General features: G+C 41.6%; 2 protein-coding genes across 2 annotated transcripts; one reads left to right on the top strand and one right to left on the bottom strand.

The window, feature by feature from the left end:
* Nucleotides 1-474: 474 nt before the first annotated feature.
* depdc7a (DEP domain containing 7, paralog a) lies at nt 475-7,745 on the top strand. Its single transcript, XM_085762942.1, has 9 exons — nt 475-576; nt 3,630-4,092; nt 5,077-5,207; nt 5,311-5,503; nt 5,760-5,980; nt 6,081-6,223; nt 6,310-6,435; nt 6,722-6,800; nt 6,919-7,745. Exons 1-9 carry the CDS (start codon nt 561-563, stop codon nt 7,140-7,142), a joined length of 1,596 nt encoding a protein of 531 aa, XP_085619068.1. The 5' UTR covers nt 475-560; the 3' UTR covers nt 7,143-7,745.
* Nucleotides 7,746-9,092: 1,347 nt separating this feature from the next.
* On the bottom strand, nt 9,093-21,290 carry cstf3 (cleavage stimulation factor, 3' pre-RNA, subunit 3). Its single transcript, XM_085762994.1, has 20 exons — nt 21,090-21,290; nt 20,315-20,419; nt 20,007-20,102; nt 15,483-15,515; nt 14,344-14,441; nt 14,176-14,242; nt 14,054-14,088; nt 13,839-13,965; nt 13,630-13,707; nt 13,331-13,493; nt 12,484-12,593; nt 12,263-12,379; nt 11,957-12,175; nt 11,748-11,850; nt 11,586-11,655; nt 11,300-11,495; nt 10,359-10,509; nt 10,122-10,216; nt 9,927-9,987; nt 9,093-9,705 (listed from the first exon to the last, which is right to left on the bottom strand). Exons 1-20 carry the CDS (start codon nt 21,114-21,116, stop codon nt 9,506-9,508), a joined length of 2,151 nt encoding a protein of 716 aa, XP_085619120.1. The 5' UTR covers nt 21,117-21,290; the 3' UTR covers nt 9,093-9,505.
* Between the last annotated feature and the right edge of the window lie 410 nt (nt 21,291-21,700).

Genomic DNA, 21,700 nt, shown 5'->3' with positions numbered 1-21,700 from the left:
ATATTCTCAATAATTATCCTTTATGTCAATTTCTTCTCCCCTCTTCTGTGCAGCACTTTTATTTACAGTGCTTTAAGGGTGTGACCTGTTGAGTCAAAGTATGTGTGCAAACTTCCTTGATAATTTCTTTTCAACTGAAAGCGTTTTACCTGAGCAGTCACATGAGAATATTTAAAGGGTTTCACTTTTGGCTACTCTGCACTGCAGCATTGTGTGTGTTTTTGATTTTATCTGATAATAGAAAATACCTTACCATAACCCACCTGTTGGGGTGAAACCATGGTGGATAGCTACTCATGTATACCAGAGCTCTTTAACAACCTCCAAATAAAGTTTCTGTTTCAGGCTGCAGGGTCCATATGTAAAAGTTAGGGGGGGGGAACAGTGGGATTCATTACCACGTTATCCCCGGGCGGGGCGCTGATAGGGACATGAATAATGTATTAAAAGTGGGAGGGGCCGGTTTCGGGGTTTGACTGTAGTTAGTTGCGTGCGTCACATTTTGAAGACAGAGGACAGGATCTGAATGGCTGTGTTTACTGTCACTGGAGGAAGTTTACATGCACCGAACACCAGGTAAAACTAATTTATTCCTATCTGCTAAAATATAACTGAATAAGATAATGCTGATTCCCTCTTCTGTTTGAAATTATGTCTCAAGTTTATTTAGCTCTGTGATCAGCTGTGTTGTGATGATGGGATTTTAGAAATAACATTTATGGCTGTGTCGTCTGCTGCTGATTTGGATCTGACAGCAATTATTGGTCTCTATTTAGCAAGTCAATGTATATAGGCTACAAGTGATATTGTGAAATATTTTTAATTCTAAGAAATTCAGCTGAAAAGACTAGGATGTTGTTTCTACTCTAAATTGACTAATCTACTGACTAAAATGTCATTGAAGTTAAAAAATAAAATAAAATAAAGTTCTAATACCATGATTCACTTCCTATGAAGCGTTCATAGGGGGATTCTTAAAGTTTCATATAGGCTATTTATTTGTCGTCACAATAGCCTAATAAGACCAGAGTTTGTGTTGTGTGACATGTGCTGAGAGCAGACTCAGCAGTGCAGTGTTGATGTTTAAACACAGGCCACCATACAGTCTATATCGTTCAGGATATGAGGGTTCAAATCCATACGGGCTCCGCATGTCCTGCGGCTTGATCGGTTCATCTGACCGGTCTCAGCATGTTGGAGGAATGAAGCCAGGTATCCACCGCAGGCTGTTATCAACCTGCTGGCTGGCTGCGATAGGTCTGGTGGTGCCACGGTGCGTTTTCAGAGCTTGATGATGTCTGCAGATCTGTGCTTGTTGCTGCTGGAGGCTGGTTTCAACCTATTTGCTACAGCCCAGGTTCAGGGAGTTGTAGCCTATCTACCGGGAGGTGGGGATCCATCCCTCCTGTGATGTCTGAGTTGCTCCCTTTGCGATTATTTACCTCCGCTGGTGTGTGCAAACACACGGTGCACTGTTGTCCTTGGTTGAAACACAGGTCAGTTCCCTCTTGCATCGTCCCACGCTCTCTCTGCTGGGCTTTTACACGCAGGAACAAAAGTCACAGGGAAGGAGACCTCGTCAGGCGTCAGCTAAGCAAACTGGGCTCAAATCTCAATTTGGCGCAAGCAACAAGAGGTGACAGAGCAGAGCCGGGTTCCCAGGATTGTTTTAACCCACACCTGACCCCGACTCTTTTTTTCTCTCGTTTTACCCCTTTGAACAAGCTTTAATGGATATTGATCAGATCCGGATTAATTGTGTAACTGGTAATCCAGGAACCCCTGATGGGATTCTCCAGATGGCCCCTAACTCCTAAATCAAGTGTTTCATCCTGATAATGCACTTTTCTTTCTCCTTCTAATTGCTCCAGACCTATATAATTCCTCTTATTAATTCCCCATTTAGTGAGTTAAAGTGACTTATCTGACTAAAATATGTTCTTCTCACATTGGATTATATAATATAGGCTTCTCTTATCACAATGAAATAAATATTTGATTGAATTTTCTCATGACCCCTGTTATTGATGCAAAATTATTTAAAGGTTCTTCCTTGAACAGCTGTCATGGCTCAGGTTGTCCTTCCCTAATATGCAAATCCCCAGGTCAGCATGGTTTATTCCTCCCCCAGAGGAACTCTCAGTTTGACTTAGTTGTATCTCATCAATCAGCAGATCACCAAGATACCACACACCTTCCTCCAACGTGGGCGAACATCTGCTTGCTGCTGTCCTGTTCCCGGGGTGTTTTTGTTTTCACGTTTCACAGATGGGTCACTAATTGTATTTGTCATGTTGTGTTATCATAACATAGAGCCTGGCTGCTGCTGCTGCTGCTGCTGCTGCCGCCGCTGCTGCTGTCGAGCTCCTGATTTATGGCCTCTGGCCTCAGTGGATCTCTCAGATCCTCCCCATAGCATTTGCTCAACAGGCTTTAAATGTTTCCTGTGGTGAGATGAAAGCCACAGAAACGTCTCACTGAGGTCAGCTTTACTTTCTTTCATAGGTCTGGCTCACGGCGAGCTGTGACACAAATCAAACCCATCAAACACAGACAGGAAGATTAAATCATCCTGAGAACGATGACCACGTCAGGGACTGATTGCATGAACCACCTACTGCTTTATGTGTCTATATTGGAAGCAATGCAGCCCGTCCTGTGGAAAATGCAACAGGAACACATTAGGATATCTCTTGTGAGAGGAGGCTCACAATATGCTCATTGTCCGTGTTTCCTTGTGTATGTGATTTGAGCATAGCAGGAAAGTTTGCATTTCATGTCTGTTATTGCAAATCAGCCACATTTGTCTTTCTAAATATCTTTAACCTACATTGGTTGACCTCAGCATTTGATTCTTGAACGTCAGTAGTGTCTATTGAATTAAAAATGAAGCTTTTCAATATTGTTCACAAGAAATCAGGCTCGGCTATTAACCCCCATGAGATGCATTGATTCTGGACCAGACGCTGTTACACCCACGTCCAGCTACTCAAATTCAGATTCAGATTATGTGACGATACACAGAGGACAGGGAGTGTGTGTTTGGTAAAGACAGAGCACAATTCTCTGTAGTTTCTGAGAAAGGGCTCAGACAATGGACAAAGCTGAGACAGTTGTGAATTAATAAGTGATACAACCAAAAGGATTAGTGTTGGGAGAAGTTGGGTTAGTTGTGTTGAGATTTTATGTTGTTTTTCAACATGTTTTTTTTCTAGCTGGCTTTCTTAATTAACTGTATATGATTGTTTTTTTCTATTAACTGATTAATGGTTTTGTTTGTACTGTCTGAGTCTGAAAATACACAATTTACAATGGTAAAAAACGCTGGATAGCAGAAAATCCATTCCCAACTTGCGAACATTTGTTGCTTAATGATAAATTGATGATGAAATGTCACACTGTTGTTCATTATTTTTGTGCTCATGGTTAATGGTTAAATGGTTAAGCACTGCCATTACCAGTTCACTGAAATCTGTGCAGGTTTTGAATTGTGAATCTTACATAATGTCAGTGAAGCTCGTCCTCTATACCTCTCTTGGCTGATTGAAGAGTTCATCACCTCTTCTCCTTCTTCTTCTTTCTCCACTCCTTTATCCATCCACTCACACTCTTGTGTCCTCCTCCATCAGGACCAGACATGGCTGGGAAGCCTTTCCGGGCCACTTTCATCTGGGGCAGCATCATCTCCAATCTCCACACTCACGTGGAGGTCAAGCGCAGGCGCCACAACCTCAAGTCCTACCACGACTGCTTCCTGGGCTCAGAGGCGGTGGATGTGGTGTTGGCACACATCACTCTGAGCCGTTTCTTCGGCGATGAGTCGGTGCCCCGCTTCAAGGCCGTTCGTCTTTGCCAGGCCCTGATGGACTCGAGGGTGTTTGAGCCAGTGGGCATTAAAGTATTCGGGAAGGAGAGGAAGAGAGCGACGTTTGAGGACAGTAGCTGCAGTTTATACAGGTTCCTGAGTCCGGCGAGCGGCTCCTCATCATCACTGACCAACGCCAACTCTCACTCCACCAGCACCATCGAGAGCGGATATGACTCACCGAGCATGAACAGGAACAAGAACAGCTATAGTCCCTCACGTGAAAGGTACAGACTCACGTCACAACATCTTCACATCTCATTTTTGATTCGCTTTGTTCTCCGTTCTCCTGGTCGCCAGGAGCTAATCCCAAATCCAGAATGGCTTTAGACTGGCGGCCTCTGAAAACTAGTGAGGCATGACATGAGACTCTTGAACTTCCATCCTCCAGACATGTCGTGATAACCATTCATTTCCAGTAACCCCTTCATTACCAGTGTGACAATTCTAAGTTCAAATACTAAGTTCAATTGCAAAATAAGTAAGGGACTACATGAGAAGGACCTCATATTTGTAGGCTACTGTCAAAGACTGGAAATAGTCAAAGTCTTGCTAACATTTATATTGACTGCTGGGTTTCCAGTGTATTCCAGTTTTAAATTGTGTTATGTGCTAAGCTAAGACATGAGACATCATAATGGTATTCTACATCCTATCTAATCTGACTCTCAACAAGACAGCAAACATGAGTCAGTCAGTCAGTTCTCCTTTATTTTGAAGCTAGACAGGCAGGATGCTCTACAGATGAGGTGCGAACACGTGGCCTCAGGACTTTGTGATTTCCTCCCCTCTGATCTGATGTTGTCGTGAGAGTGAGAGTGACAGCTCCTGACTGGACTAGACCATAAAGTCCCTGATTAGAAGATGATGAGCCACGTGCTCAAGCAGCTAAATTAGGCCTTCGTTGTTTGCAGCTTGGGCCAATTCAAGTCTTAATGGGAATAATGCGATGTAAACCAGAAAAGAAAAACCCCACATCTTATTTATTTAGTGGTCATCAGAAACTGTTTAACGCTTGAAATTGTGCATTTATTTTGTCAGTTTGATATGAAATGACTGCAATCAAAGCAGCAGCAAATTGAGACAGAATCACATGTACTAAAAAACATTTGCAGCCTGACGCCTCATTTGTTCCTGTAATAAGCCTGTTTCTCTCTCTCTCTCTCTCTTCAATCATTTCCACTGATTGCTGTCATTATGTGACTCTTCAGACAAGAGGTGCTGGGCTACTCCACCCACTCCCCTGTAAATACAGACAAATCAATGGAGGACGTGCTGGGAAACCTCAACCTCGGCTCGACCGTCACCCCTCAGATGATCAACCTCGGCCTCTCACAAGAGCGTAAGTCGTCCTCTGTCTGATGAGATACGGAAAAATAGAACAGGCCTACGTGCAGTAAATGCTTAGTCATGCTTTGCCCCTGTACGCTTATGTCTTTCAACAGGTGTGGATGAGGTGTGGCACCAGCAGGCAGTGTTCAGGCTGTTGCAGCTGATAGAGCTCCCCCTACTGGAGAACTTGTTAGAGGGCAAGGACACTTCTCGGCCTCCCCTGCACGGCACAGACAGTGACCCAGACCTGTTGTACACATCCAGCTACCTAGACCGAGAGGTCCTCAAGGCCTTTAGTGAAGCACAGTAAGTCCTCAAAAGCCTTTACAGCTTCACTGCCTCCTTTAAAAGTCTATTTTCTGTTCCAAATCTACATTTCCGTCAGTTCTAAACCTCAATCATTGCGGTACAAATGACTAAATCTATGCTACACTGGTAGAAGCAGTTGAGTTTTCTCCAAAACAGTGAAAATCAAAAGCTTATTTAACCTTTCTATCTCAGTTGCTTGACTTTGTTCAGTCTGTTGACTGGGTTGAAATCACTCTACTACCTCCTCCCTCAGGGCTGATGAGTGGATGTCAGGGGCGGTGGACTGTCTGGAGTTTCTGCCCGATGAGCTGGTGGTTGAGGTCAGTCGAGGTTTGGCTTCCTGTTCAAACGACCTGCTCCAGTGCAAGAGGCTTCTCTACGAGGTCCTGGCTCAACATTATGGACACACGCAACAACCACCGCTGCTCAGCAACCACGTTTTCGACATTCACTCTGGCATCTCAGAGTTACTGGGTAAGAGGAGCTATCGCAGCCAGCCGCCTTGTTTTACTGTCGGTCGCACAGGATCATTTTCAGCATTTTGATCTCTGTATTTTCTCTGGTTGTTTGTCAGTGAATGGGAAGCAGGAGCAGGCTCTGGAGTCTCTGCAGCTGAGCCTGAAGCTGCAGGACTCACGGAGCAGGGAGGAGCTGCGCAGACTGCTCAGGTTCATGGCCACTGCAGCCAGACTACAGGAGGTCAAACTGCACAAAGAGGTGAGCGCTCACTTGCATCTTGTGTGTGTGTGTGTTTGAGCATGTGTCTGTTGGTTTGCTGTTAACTGGAAATAATTCTCTGTCAGGTGGAGAACAGGATGGCAGTGAAGAGGTCTTTCTCAAGTGCCATTGTCTACAGCAGAAGACTCCCCAAAGGAAAGGTGGACCTGATGATTCTGTTCATGATGGACAACCACTGTGATCTTTTCAAAGTGAGTCAGAGTCCTAATTTTCCTCTCTCACAGAGTGTGTGTACGTGTGCATCCGGTGTTGTAGGAGGGATGAAACAATCAGCATCTCGGCGAGAGACCTCAGGCACAGGGTAGATAAAGTGCTGTTTACACAGGTTGTTCAGAAGCAGGCTTTTAACCAATCAGACACCGGATATGGCGAGAAAAAAAAAATCATAAATCACATATGTGACTCTGTAACATTGTGGATCTTTAAATCAAAGTCAATAGAAGCTTAATGTCTCTTTATTGCTCAATTTTCCACCAGATTCCCGTCTCCTTGCACAAGATGGTCAGCGACAGAGTAATGAACATTGTGAAGGGGAAGGATCCAGATATGATAACAGGTTTGTGCATCAATCTCTTATTGCTGTTTGTGTGACAAAGGAAAGAAATCCTTTGCAGTAAATGAAGACAAACTTATCCTACACCTAATTTCTGCTTGTCCACCTATCTTCACTGCAGGGTCGACATACTGCACAAGACAGAGCGCTAAGGCCTATTCAGAAAACGCACAGAAAACCACCAAAGAGGAACTGTGGTCTTTACTCCGCAGAGTCCATGAGGACCCAAAACTCTCGGCCAGAGAAAAGAGAAGACTGCTGGGACAGTTTTATAAAGGCCATCCAGAGATTTTTGTCCAGTACTTTGGAAATAGATTGTCAACTATCAACATGTTGCTACAGTAATATTTATGAGATGTAAAACAAAACAAAACAAAACAAAACAAAACAAAACAAAACAAAACAAAACCCCAGAACATGTATTATAATGTAAACAGACATGTAGAGATGCAAGAGGAAAGCTGATTGCATTGTTGTGCAGTATAGTCAGTGGATTGTATTTGCTTGTATGTAAATAGGTGAAACTACTGAAAAAGAATGTGAATTTGAATTGTAGAGACTCTTAATAAGCTGCAATATTTAAAGACATATTTACTTTTTTTTTTTTTTTTTAGATATTTTCTTTGGTGCAGGACACTAACATGAAATGTCAGTTATACTGTATGTGAGACTGTTACTTTTCTTCAGTGTTTTAAAAAAAAGTTTTCACACTGCAATACTTCTTGAAGGCGTTCTGTGTGTGAGAGCCTGCATGTCGCTTTTCAATGGATGTATTCTTTGTGCTTGTGCAATAGGAACAGTGTTAGCAATAGAAAATGTGTCTGTTCTTGTGGTTTCTCATATACAGTGCGATGCACAGTCTGAGGAACCATCAAACGGAAATTTGAACCTGGGAATCTGAAAGTCTAATGACGTGCTGTAGTAAACAGTCAGTGGCATTCATGAGAATCAGCCCTCTGGGCTTTTGTGTTTGTTGCTACAAATCAGCAAAACAGATGTTTGTAATTTTTTTTTTTTTTTGACTTAAAGCCTTAGCTGCGTTTTAGCTGCATTTTCAAAGTTCTGTTTCAAATAAGGTTTGTGTACCCCCTCCCCCTCTAATCAGCAGAGGAAATGACTTCCACATCTCCAGGTGAGACAGGCATTCCAGGACTGACTTTTAACCACACGTGATTTACTGAGTTTTAATATAAAAACAGCTGAAATTCCTCCATGGATGTAAAACTACCCCTTTTTTCATTGGAAACACAAAATGTGTACATGCTACAACTGGAAAGTCCAGAAATGTGTCTATGAAACACTAATTATAGTCAACTGATTTACCTGTAAAACTGATATTCCATACACACTGTCCTCTGAAATAAAGACACAGGTTTGGAAATAATGTTAGTGTTCAGTGTTTATGAAAGCCTCTTTCTGTTTCTCATGTTCGGTCATTGTATTAAAAAAGTTTCCGCCAACACACACACTCACACACACACTTCGATCTCAGCAGCTCCAGTCCATTTTAATGCAAACAGTAGCTTATGAAAATGAGAGGTACTTTCCTTTGTTGATGAAAGCAAAATGGGAAAGAGCCATGCAGTTACTTTCTTTGATGGCTTCTCTTAGTGGAGAGCTCTACTACATAATAAAACACTTAAAATTATTCTCTTATTCAGACACTATAACATACAAATCCATTAAGTAAAGACTTTTTTCCCCTTCATTTTTTACACCAAGTTTTAGTTTATAAGAGAAATGAGCAGGTATAACAGTACAAATGTGAAAGTAGAATTCAAACTTCTGGCCATGTGTCAGCAGACAGGTGTTCTGTGCACACTGTTCCATGTCAGTGTTACCTGTGAATAGGCTCAGAGATGAGATAGGCCACCTCATGCTCACAACAAAAGCCGGGCTGGGCAGACAAATAATGATGTAATCAGTGCAGTGTGAAAAGTGGCAGCTGACAAATAGTAAAAATGTTATTTGTGTAACATGAACATTTTATTTTCATTGAATAGAGTTGTAGTGTTTTCTCACAACTACAATTCACAAAATTTTGTTTAACAAAAGTCCAAATGTGCGGGCACATATTCTTTGCACAAATCCAGACTGCTGTAAAGCCAAGACTGAGACTGTGTTGTCTTCTGATTAACTGGCTGTCTGAACCTTTCCAACCAACAATTTAGTGTCACATTGCCATCTAGTGGCAATTATAAGGCCTGCTTTTGCTGTGCTTAAGCACAAGTCCAAATAAAATATCCACAAGTGAAGCCACAAAACAACAAAGAAAAAAAAACAAAACACATCTGGTTGATTTTTTTCCCCACTTTTATTGAAACAACTGTGTTTCCTCCAGTTATCTAAAAAAAGCTTAAATCCACTTTGCCATCACTGGGAGATCACAAGGCCAAAACTGAGCTGTGTGCCAAAATGAATGGTTGAATTAAAAAATTTTTACAGTATAATGGTCAGTCTTTAAAAATAAAAACTGTAACAAACAAAAGCCACAAGAACACCCAGGTGTGCGTACTGTATGTATGACTGTGTGAGTGTGAGTGTGTGTGTGTGTGTGTGTGTATACGTGTGCTCGTCTTCTGTACAGACATCAAAGGATGTATACGGTAATCTGTGAGACACTCTGAAGTATGGACATGTACGTTTAACCCCATATGACCAGGTACTAAGAATACATTCTGACTGGGTTCAATGTGTGTTTTTCATTTTTATCGAATCCTCTTCTGTTGGCGTGCACGGTAGATGTCGTGTATGGGCGGAGCCACGGCTCCTTTGTCGTCCTCCTCGTCGGAGTCTGCGTTAGGCCTCTTGAGTGACTTGGCAACGGCATGGTTCTCCATAGATCCATTGCCCTCCCCTCCTGCATCGGGCTGTCTGCCAGTGATCAGCTCTACAGCAGCATCGACAGCTGAAGAGACAGAGAATGAATCAGTGACACATCAAACAGGGGGGGGGGGGGGATCACATCTTAACACAGCGGGTTTACTTTGGAGCAGTGTTGGGCCAGTAACAGGGTGAGTGACCGACTATCTGACATGATATTTCCGTCACCAGAGCCACGTTGCTGGTGCGGCTAAAAACAGACACTCTGTTCTGGAAACCTCTTAAGTGCTGACAAAAGCAACTTACTCTCAGGAAGTGTGCATCTCCTAAAAGTTTCCATGAGCTCATCCACTTGAACAAAGGGACCCTGCAGCAAAACACAATCACAGATTCTTTAAGTCCTTGCCTGAAGAGAAGAAAACCCTGGCGTTTTCATCTTTTGTTCATTACCAGTAAATATGAGCCTGACAGCATTAAGCTGCTGCTGCTGCTGCTACTCACAGTGAAGCACGTAGGCGGAGGGAGCAGCTTCATTAGAACGACAGCACCTGGGGGAACTGGGAAAACTCCACCAGGGACAGGGTGTAAACCTGGAGCTGTGTGGAGAAACACAAGAGGCTGCGTTAAAGATGGATCTTTTTATGCATCGAAAAAGTTAGCGTTGATGAGAGAATTAAAAAAAATGTGATGGGCGTGAATCTAAAACAATGAGTTTTGGGGCATTTAAGGACTGCGTACGGGCAAGGTGACGCGGCTGGAAGGGGATCATCTGGTTAGTGTCAGGTTTTGGGTACTCTGGTTTACGGTCAGCTTCATCCTTCAGTGCAGGCGTCGACGGCGCCACCACAGTCTCTGGAAGCAGCGCTGCCAGTTTGGCACGAGACACATCCTGCAAACAATCATTCAAACACATTTCAATATCGTCAACACAGGTTTGATCTGTTAAAGGGATAGTTCAACATTTTGGCAAATTGGCCCATTGCTATTATCGCTATAGTCATAGCAGTAGGTTTGTTACCTTTAATTGTCGGTACAAGCTATTTTTAGAAGGGTGGAGGCACAGCCGCGAGCTGCTCAGAGCTACGCTATGGAGGCTAAAGGAATTTCTTGGTTTCCCTCATCAAACTCATCAAATACACAATCCAACAACTCCAAAATGCTGTCGTGGACAAGTTGTGAGCTGCACAATCACCACGCTATGAGATAACGGAACGTTACGAGACAGAGTTGTTTTAGAGGTAAATTCATGCAAAACCGCTGATGCCCTTTTTTTTTAGTTTTTCAGCAAGCAGACTCTGTATTTACCCTGTATTTACCCCAAAAACGGATCCGTTTCGTAACGTTCTGTTATTATCTCATAGCGTGGTGATTGTGCAGGTCACAACTTGTCCACGAAAGCGCTTTGGAGTTTTGGGATTTTGTATTTGATGAGAGAAACCAAGAAAGAAATTCCCTTAGCCTCTGTAGCGTAGCTCTGAGCAGCTCGCCGCTCCGCTCCGCCGTTCTAAAAATAGCTTGCACCGACAATTAAAGGTAACGAACCTACTGCTATGACTATAGGGATTATGGCAATGGGCCAATTTGCCAAAATGTTGAACTATCCCTTTAAACTGTTTTGAGAGCGAGAGAGAGAAAGAGAGATGTATTTATAAGTCTTCGACATCAGGTAAAATACACACCTTGTATCCAAGGGCCTTGAGCTCACTGGTTGAGCAGGGATACAGGTCCATGAACTTGTATCTGTCTACAAGCAAGGCCGTTTCTTTGCCCTCATACTCATCCTTGAAGGCGGTGAAACGCCGGCGCTCTACTTTCAGAATACTGGCCAGGTCTCCTATGTTGCTCTCGAAAGCCAGGAACCGAGCCCAGATCTCGCTGGGGAGCGACACGAGAACCAGAGTCAGCAAACATCATCAGAGGTTTCCATTTTTTTCCCCCAACAGATTATTCAATACTTGACATTACCCCGACTTTTCTGGTGACAGGCTTCCTGAGGTGAGGACACGTTCAAACAGAACTCTGGTGTTGTTATCCTCTGGAGAGAGAAGACAACGTCTTAGATTGACACATATACAGTCAAGAAAATGCACTTCCTATATCCTGTGCTTTTTATTAAAGATAACGTACCATTAAGATGTGAGAGGTAATCGATGTAGGCCAGTATGTACTCTGGAATGTCGCCATATTTCTTCAAACCAAGCTCAAAAATCTTAAAAGCTACTGATTTATCCTGTTGGGGGGGGAGAAAATAAAGAAAGTTTATAGAAAAACGGAATTGTAAAATAGATTTTGGTCACGTCAAATGTAAAACTACACACAATCATATTTGTCTTTACCTTGCTGCAGTAGTACTCCATCAGTGCTGCAGTCACGTAAACATGGTGACGTGTGCGCGCGTCCTCCCGGGCCTTTTTGAAGATGGTGCGGCCTGATTTGATGCCCTCCGCCCTCCTGGCAAACTTCATGTACTGGATGTAGACGAGGGTGGGGTCGATGTCTTCGATGGCCAACAGCTTATTATAGATGCTGTGGACCTTCTCGTACTTCATGCGGCTCTGTGAGGACAGTGAAAGAGATGCGCTGGTAAGTCACCGTGTCTCTCATCGTCTTGGTCGCTCTGAACAGGCGGCCGGACCACTCACTTCTTCATAGTCAGCAAATGAAAAGTAAAGCAGCATGTTCTTCTTCAGAAGAGTCCCGATGGCACGTTCGTAGATGTTGGCCGCCTCGTCGCTGAACAGCTTGGAATTATTCATATCCTAAGAGAAAGAAAGGGTGTTTTAAAGTTTTATACATAACAAAATATTCAACAAGTCTTCTCACATATAAGTCCTGACGGAGCCAGACAGGTTTCATCTCTCACCCCTTTCTCTGCCAGCAGTTTGCTGGACTGCTCCAGGTACTGTGCTGCCTCATACCATACGTCAGGATGGTGGCCGAGCACCAGCAGGCACTGCTCGTAGGCAAACATCACTGCAACATAACACAGGACAGCAAATGATGACAACATCTAATCTGCATAAGATCAAACTATGAAAAGGACTTGGGATAAAAAAAAAAAAAGGAAAAAAAGTGTCCACCAGCGCCCTCTAGTGGCTGCACTCCTATAGGACAAAAGACCTACTGTACTATGTGTCACCAGCCTTTTCAACCATATTTATTTACACATTTAAGGTGGATGATGGAGGGGATGAGAGGGTTCCTCTGTGATCAAGGTGGCTTTCCCCATCACAGAGCAGCTCGTTCAGATGGGACAGTGGAGTTTGTGAGCATTTTGCCAGCTCGATCTGTGATGCGTGAGAGTTTTCTTTTCTGTTTGCTAGTGAGAAAGTTGTACCAAGATGTGATATTAAAGGTGAGAATGGATTCTATGAGTGGCCGGTAGAATACATTAAAATCTTTTTTACTGACAGTGAAATTTCTCAGCTTCCTGAGAAGATGGAGGCGCTGGAGTGCTTTATTGTAAATTGTGTCGGAGTGTGTTTGGAAGGATAGGCAGGTGTCCATCTGTGTCCCCAGATACCTAAAACACTCCACCTGTTCAACCTGCTCTCCCTGAAAGCCAATAGCCAACTCCTTTGTCTTTGAAATATTTAGTTCAAGTGATTTCTCACTAAAAGTTGTGACCAGGTAAATCGACTGCCAGTTGGTACTGGTTGAAAGCCAAATTCTAACACAACACACTTTATCTTGACCATAAACCACCGCACCTCTCTTTGTGATGAGCGTCTGGTCTTCTGTTCGCAGTGGGTTGCTTTTTTCCCACTGGATGTACTTCTTCCACATTTCCACTTGCTGGGCTTCCTGAGGGGAGTTCTGGGGAGGAACTGAGGGAGCGTTCCTGTCCAAACCCTTCATCACAGTCTCATACTCCTGAATTACACACACACACACACACACCACACAACAGTGTAAATTAGATAACAAAGAACGCCTGACTTCAATCTATGAAACAAGGGTCCAAAGAAAGCCTGTGGATATTTGTGACACTATGTGCGGATTATCTCACTTTAGCAACCCTCCTCGCGTTCATGTAGTCTCTGCTTCGATCCTCAATCATCTTCTTGGCCAAGTGCACATTGATCCCCTGGAGACGACAAACAAAAAAAGTCAATCCATTAGTCTCCAGTGCTCTCATATTCTAATAGGTAAAACTACTTATGTCAATATGAATGAATTTATTGATGAATATAGTTGGAACCTAAGTCAGTCTCTCACCTCTTCATATTTGCTATAATCTCTCCAGAGCTGCTCTATGTTGATCATGGGGTTCACACAGCCTCTCTGGTAAACCCGCCGTACTGCAGTGATTCGCTGGTTCTCTGCGTATGAGCCCACGGCCTCACTAATAAAACAACAAAACAAAAGATGTCATTTCGGAGTCGGTTCATGGAGTTTTTAAGCTTCATTGTATTACAGGATAAAACACTTACACTCCTTTGAGGAAGTTGATGTAGTCCACCCAAATCTGAGAGAAGACAGAGCAGCTGTTAGGTAACAGCAGTCGACAGAAACTCACATACACAAGACATATAAATACTTCATATCGGTGTACCTGATAAGACATTATTTCCATGCCGATTTTATCCAAGGCAAAGTCATATGCCTGGGCCATCTTTTCTCTGAATGGAAGAAAACATGTGTTCAGTAAAATGTGTATATTGGAGTATATGAGTACGCCTGCAGCCTTCATTTCATCCCACTGTGCAGCAGGTTCTCTTACTTGTAGCTGGGCAGCTTCCCTTTGGTCTCTCGGACATATGAGAGGTAGCATTTCCACAGGTCGATGTGCAACACTTTCATTAGGCATCTCTGAAACAACTACGGGGGCAAAAGCATGGCGGGATTAACAAGAAGTGTAACAGAGGCGCAAACACTCGCTTTTACATATCGTGAAGACAAGACAACCACCCACCCTCAGTGTTTCATTGCTTTGGTTTAATAATCCCGTGCTCAAACTAGCCTGCTGATCATTAGTGGCAGATCCCATGTAGGAGGATTAACAAGTGCACAGAGGAAAAGCCAGAAATGCGTTTTTTTTCCCCCCTCTGCAGCCCATATGCCCCTACATGGAGGGAGGGGTCTCCTCAGCACATTCAGTGCACTCCACTTATCCTGCTTCGTGTGACAGGCCTCAGATGTGGCCCACATTTCGGTGAGCTTCTCCAAACGCACAGTGTGTGCGCCGAGTTGACATTCAAGCAAATACTGAATAGCATTGACATTTTAAGTTAAGACTCACAGTATGTATTACAAGTGTGAGATTTAGCGGGACTGAAGGGCAAACCAACGCAGAGGTTCAACTGAATAGTCAAGTTCACTCAAGTTAAAATTAAAAATAGGTACATATGAAAGAGTGTTACCAACAGTCTTTCATATGTACCTATTTTATTTACCAACAGTGATGAAGGAAAAAATATTCTTATGCTATAATCATGTCATGGCAGCACAAACCAAAGTAGTTACAAAGTATTAGGTGTAAAACCACTAAACATGGAGTCAACTTACAATTAAAAGGTCTTCAAGTGACTTTTTTTTATCTAAACGTGCACACTTCCTGTTTGTTAGCTTGTCAATTTGTGAGGTTTTGATTTGGGGATTCTGAGACTTGACTGGACCAAATGACATGCCTTTACAGTCATTTCCAGATTGCAGATACTGATGACTTTAATCTACTCAATAATAGCATCTGTGCTTATTCTGGGGATATGAAAGAATTAATAATACGAGTACGAATTACTTTATTAATCCCTAAAGGGAAATAAACTAATTATAGAAAAAGTAAGAGAATGGCTAGTCCAGTTAGAAACAGTGAGGAGTCTTCACCAACAGCCAGATTTTGTGAGTGTGATGGACACTTACCTTTTCTACCTTGTCATAGTTTTTTGCCTTGATCTGCAAATAAGAGTGTAAATGCAATGTTAATTCAGAAGTCTCCTCCACTTTCAAGGAAACATGCGTTCATGCAAATAGAACCACTCATACACACACACACACACACACGATCAACAAAGTGAAATTCACACAAGAATGACAAATTACTTTTAAAAGAAAAAAGGGGTTTATTTTCTTTGTAGATTGCGCCACATGACCCAGAAAAAGCACCAGTGACCTTGTTACAGGGGGGAAAAATCCTGACAAAAAGATCAGAAATGAAATATTAACTCTGAGGGAAATGACTGAAAAGACGCCCCCAAGAAATACAGTATTTGACATTTAAATCAATTCCTTTCACAGCCCTGGGAAAGCCTGTTACCTCGGTTAACAGTGTTGCAGAAATGAATTACATATGGCCAACACACACACACAGAGCACCCTGCAGCACAGACAGAAGAGGCTGCCATTTCTCTGGTATTAGCTGTTTGTATGTTGACTGATGCCATCCCACCGTGTTTATGTTAATGTGTTCTACAAAAGTAGGAAGAAGCATTAACCCTTTTTTGGTAATGACACATTCCTTATGCTGTAGTGACAATTTTGAAATTTTATATTTTGTCAATTCTCAACGGTTGCATAACTTAACACCAGAATTTAATGCTAAAAACTACATGTACAGGCTTCATTTAATAATTCAAGGTCAAAAGTTTGTTTTGGTTATTTATGTAACTAATGAACAAAGTAACAAGATTCAAAACATGGAAGTGTTGAGTTGCCAATAGCACAGGAAAAGGCCACTACACTGGAGCCACATTTATCCAGGAAGTACAAACTAGATATGATGCAGTTTAAAGTGCCTTGGGGATAACTAAAATAGACTGACGTACATTACTTGCACATTCCAGGCACTGCCACAGCACATCTGTCACATGATGCTTTCACCTTCACTTAAAAAAAAAAAAGAGGCCAAGCGAACAGTGAATCTCTAAGAATAAGTGACACGTGTGCAGTTTAGAAAGCTCATCTCCTAATAGAAGTGTGTATTTTTAGACAAGAAATCAACTGATTTGCCAGAATATATTATTGAATGTCTCAGAAATACAATCAAGGACTCAGCTGACACCAATTCAATTCTTTTTTTTTTTTTTTGAAGATAATCAAAACAACACAACCAAAAGCAAGAATTTTTAGTCCAGTTGCTTGGTGTAAAAAGTACAAACGTGTGATAGAACCACTAGTAGTTTCACAGACAAAGTCAAATCTGAGCCTGTTCAACATCTGATGCACAGCTCAATGTTCTCATGTGCTACATTGAAATGGAGACGCTGTATGATGGGCTCAGGTTAGATTCTGATATGGCCATATGGGTATAAAATATTCAGATGAGTCAGGACCTTCCTGATGCTGAAGCAGAGTCTTTAGTAGCAAGTTACATAACAGACTCAAAGCACAAAATCTACTGAGGATCCCTACTAGAAAAGAACTTAAACACATCTGTGTGATCCCACTGTGAATTTACTTTAATATGATATGATGGAAGAAAAATTCACACAAACATGCTGGGTAATCAAAAAATGAATTATACAACCACTGTGGGAGAAGGAAAATGTATCAAGGCGGAAAACAGATTATTTAAATTACATCATTTGCATTAAGGTAATAATGACAAATTCTTCATGACTACACTAGAATTTTTTTTCGACCAACAGTTTCTAAAGTGAAAGCAGAATATGATAGTTTCCAAATGATGATAAGCAAAGATTGAGATGCCAATATCCAATTTCAATTCATATGTGCAGTAAATGCAGAAGTTGAATGATAATCCATCTACACTGCAGTTAGCAAGTCTGAAAATGTGCACTACTTCCACAACCAAGCAGTGAATATCGTTTTAGACAATTTTCACAAGGACACGCGATATCAATATGGCAAATTCAAGAGATAAGGTTGTCCTTCTTGTTTGGAAATGTTTTCTTTCACATCATTGAACATACTGGACAGGCTCTAGCCCTGAAAAAAAACTGTTTTTTTGTTCTGTTTTAAATGCCAAATAAGTAACCTGAGATCATCTGACTGACCACTGACGTTTGGCCTCGCTCTAGCATCGTGTCAGTCAACATGTGCTGGCAATCTCCGCCCCAAGTCACACTTTCTCATACCCCACTGGGTGATTCAGTGAATCCAATGTGCGAGAGCTCAACTCTCCCTCTCTCCCTGCGCTCGGTGCAATGTTCCTGGTGTGCAGCTTTTTTTGTTGCAAATGAGCTCTTTGTAAAATCTCATTTGGTTTTGAAAAGTGCACACTCCAACACAAAAAACAAGGATATACTATGGTCTACAGCTAAAAGGCTTTGTACCTGCCCCTGAACAAAAAGAAAAAAGAAAATGCAGAATATGGATAATTTAGCATAACTGGGTTGAGTAAGACTATGAGGAATTTCATTTTAGGCTTGTAATTTTATATTCTGACCTACTTTTAACATGTAGCTCCAATAAATGGGGTAGATATGCACTCATCCACATACTTACCAGATAAGAAGTGTCTGTTACATTAACTAGCAAAATAACAACAGATGTCTGTATTTCCCCATTGTGGGACGAATAAAGGATTATTTTATACTACTTTGAACTGTCACTATCTGTTCTAACATTTTCAGTGGTGATTTCAAGCCAGTTCAGATAACCAGTGTGTTGTTTCTGCAAACAAATCTCTATGCAAACATGCTGACCTAATATCTAGTTTGTGTTTTGCAATAAAGCCTGGTTTAAGGTTTAATGGGGATATAATAATGCCAATATGGTAAAAGATGATGAAATGTGTTTTTGATTATTTGAAGTACAACAAGCTCCAAATCAGAAATCAGCTTCACTGGCCAAATAGGTTTATGCCTACAAGGGATTTAACTCCTTTAATCCTAGCCCCTGCCTTTTTTTGCACACTTCCACCTTAACTGTTGTGAGCCAAGTATATAGATTTTCTGGGAGCCTGATGAAACACATAAATGGCACACCTAGTTTAATCATTTGACAATGCAAACCATGACTAATTCCTAAAGAATTTCTACTGTGTGCATTTCATGATTCCCAAAACTAATGAGTGCTTAAGTATGTTTCTGAAAGAATTACTTTAAATGTAACCCTACCCACCCAATAACCATTACAGAACATTTAGCTGGACACTGGCCAAATGTGTCACCTGTAACAATTTACAGGCCTTACAGAAAAAAATAAAGCTTCAGATATGTTTAAATCTTTCAGTCTCCTTTATTTGAGCTGTCTCTTTGATGTGCTGCATTTCCCTATGATCCACAAATCGTCATCAGTAATTTACTGATGCTTTACTGGCAAGTACAGATAGTGCCTACTGTTGGCAACTCTAAATTATTGCAAACAGTTCCTGAGAAGCCAAGTCCAGTAGGAAAAGGCAGCAGTGTGTTCCTTTGCCATTTTCCCAACATAATATGTCCAGGGATAGCTGCACACAGGGGAACAAGCACACAACAAACAACAACCAATGCAACCTCAACATACAGCAGCATAGAGGTGGTAATTTCTCAGACCTACACTCTGGACTTAACTAGGAGCTCAACTCTGATGCTTGATGACACCATGCAACTTTGTGCAAGCAATGTGTTTAACACCAATTGCAGTGGTCATCGGACAAAGCTGGGGGGGTGGGCATCATAAAATCCATCAGGTTCATCGGGTTAGCAAAAATGGTAATGGGAAGAGGGGGAAATGAATCATCCTATCAGTGGCTGATTGCATAACAGCAAAGCCTGTGGGTGGCATTAAAACAAATGGGTCACTGGTCATATAATGAGGAGGAGGGGGGAGGATATGTCTCAAAGAAAGAATAGGCCACACAATCAAAATATTTGTTTATAAAATTACCGAAAGAAATGACACAGGAGGCAATAAATTGACACGACAAGTGAATAAAAGGCTAATGCACTCCAATACCATTAAAATAGTTTTAATACTGTTGCAGATCAAACATGCAACAAATGCACTTTACCCCATTTAAACTGGCGCAGAAAAACTTTTTTTTTTTATCCTGGGAACATAAGAATTTTCTGAAAAAGAAATGGTTAGAGCTAATTTCCCCTTTGTTTGTGTTTAAAGGCACAATTCTTAATGAGTCAAGCTAGATCCTGACTAATGTAACCATGTGTTACACTATTTTACCAATTAAAACTCTGTTTAACACCATCTTACATCTCTGTTCAATTCGGGTCCTTTGATTGGCAGGATACTCCCAGGTAGTTTAGATGCTTTCAGATGTCAAAATGTGTTTACTCAAGACCATTCATATATAATATTTGTGCAAAAAATGTGTAGAGCTGTTAACTACAACAATATAAGCCAGGTCTAGGGATTCTTAGCAAGAATTGTGACTTTAAACATCACTGAAGTAAGAAAACAGTTTGTTTGTGTGAAAATCACATTGTTGATCATGTCAGAAAACTTCCCAGCCATGCACACTAAATGAAAAAAAAAAGTATTAACCTCAGCTTCAATGAATAGTTTCCAGAATCTGCCAGAACTTGGGAACTGCGTGACAAGTCGCTCATACGTCTTCCTTGCTTTATCTATGGGTTGGTTCTAAAGAAGAAGAATGCATTTACATTCCACACTATTTAATATATGAAGAAGCAATCATATTGGAAAAGGATGTTGTGTATTATTATTTTTTAGTTGTTTTTTTGTTTGTTTTTTTTAAATAAAACAAAAACAATATATAACCCCTGTCCCACTACCCTCCCCTTATTCCCAGTTTGCTTAACCCGAGGAATGCAACTCTTGTGTCACTAAACCTGTGCTTCTCGAATCAGAATGCTCCATGCGTCAAGGTCATATGGGTTTTCTTCCAACTTCTTCTCTGCCTTCTTCACCTTCTCTGGGATATACTCTGCTGCAGCCTGCAAAAACACAAAAACACAGTACAGAGAAAATTATGCTGCTGCACGGGCTGAGATAGCTGTGAGATAGCTGTGTTGTGTTTTGGCGACGCTGGGGGCCTGCGCGGTCACAGTAGAGGGCTTGGGTAGGCATTGATAATCAGGGCATTTAATTATTGGCTATGCACATGCATAAGAAACACCCGACTTGTGGTTACCAGAAGAAAGAAAAGAACAGAAAAATCAATCGTTGTGACTCTAGCTAGCTACGTCCTTACAGCTTGTAACGCACCATTGATAATCACTGAGAACAGAGAAAAATACAATTAGCAATGGTAACGTTAACTAACTGACGTTGATACCAAGGTAACGAGCGGGTGATATTAAATAAGGTCAAAGCGTTAACGTTGTACAAATACGAGCAGCGAAAATACTACAACTAGCCAGTCAACATGGCGCACAACAGGCTAAACTTGGTGCTACACGACAAACCCGTAAATAGCAATAACTATCAACGCACGTGTGCCATACAAGCTGCTACATACGTATTAATAAAGTCACTAAGTTTCCTATTACATATACTACAGCAAAGCTTACTTGCTAACATTACCCAGATATAAACCCGCACGAGTCGATGCTAGCGTTTCAGTGTGCGTTAGCTTGCCCCCTGAGCAGAAATGCATGTAGCTACCTGATCGGCTGTTCCCTCGGTGGACATGGCTGGAAGAGTAATCTGGGTTAGAAATGTTAAATCAGATGGATAAACGACCAAATAATAACGTGATGGCAATTTATTTTCTTCTAAAAAGCGACTAAGTAATCGGCATAGCTTCAAAACGGTCGATCACATTGCCCTCAAGCAAATAGCTGCTCAACGGCCGGCCAATGCCTCAAAATGGCGTGAAACTTGACTTCCGCCTGGCCAACGGTAACAACAATAACACTTCCGGCGTCGGGTCCTTCAAAATAAAACGTTAAGTCCACAAATCTGCAAATTTGTCCTCACAAAAAATATTACACAACGTTTCAAAAACTAACTGTGTGGTTATAGACTAAGCTGTTTTTTCTTAGATCGATTGAGAAATAATTATAAAGATATGAAAAGATGGAACTCATGAATTATTATTTGCTTGAAATGATGTCGAGCACAATAGCCTATAAATGCTCGGTGTAAAAAAAATGTCTATGAGCAGCTGTGATCGTTCAAACTACAAACCAAGTTCATATTTTTGACTTGGCTTCTTGTAATGTAGTGGTCATTGTGTATGGTCGAAATACGGACATAAGTTGACACATAGTTTG

The sequence above is a fragment of the Trachurus japonicus genome, chromosome 3 (assembly GCF_045865225.1).
Source record: "Trachurus japonicus isolate A0001 chromosome 3, Traja_1.0".
Lineage (NCBI taxonomy): Eukaryota > Metazoa > Chordata > Actinopteri > Carangiformes > Carangidae > Trachurus > Trachurus japonicus.
The sequence above is the reverse complement of the archived record's forward strand: the minus strand, read 5'-3'. Positions and strand labels throughout refer to the sequence as shown.

Excerpts from the sequence above, each read along its gene's own strand:
- depdc7a (XM_085762942.1), top strand. Across the intron at positions 5,981-6,080 it reads TGGCATCTCAGAGTTACTGG|TGAATGGGAAGCAGGAGCAG; the intron begins GTAAGAGGAGCT and ends GTTGTTTGTCAG. Across the intron at positions 6,801-6,918 it reads GGATCCAGATATGATAACAG|GGTCGACATACTGCACAAGA; the intron begins GTTTGTGCATCA and ends TCTTCACTGCAG.
- cstf3 (XM_085762994.1), bottom strand. The coding sequence starts at position 21,116 with ATGTCCACCGAGGGAACAGCCGATCAG. Across the intron at positions 13,966-14,053 it reads ATCAACTTCCTCAAAGGAGT|TGAGGCCGTGGGCTCATACG; the intron begins GTAAGTGTTTTA and ends TTGTTTTATTAG. Across the intron at positions 10,510-11,299 it reads TCAAGGCCCTTGGATACAAG|GATGTGTCTCGTGCCAAACT; the intron begins GTGTGTATTTTA and ends GATTGTTTGCAG.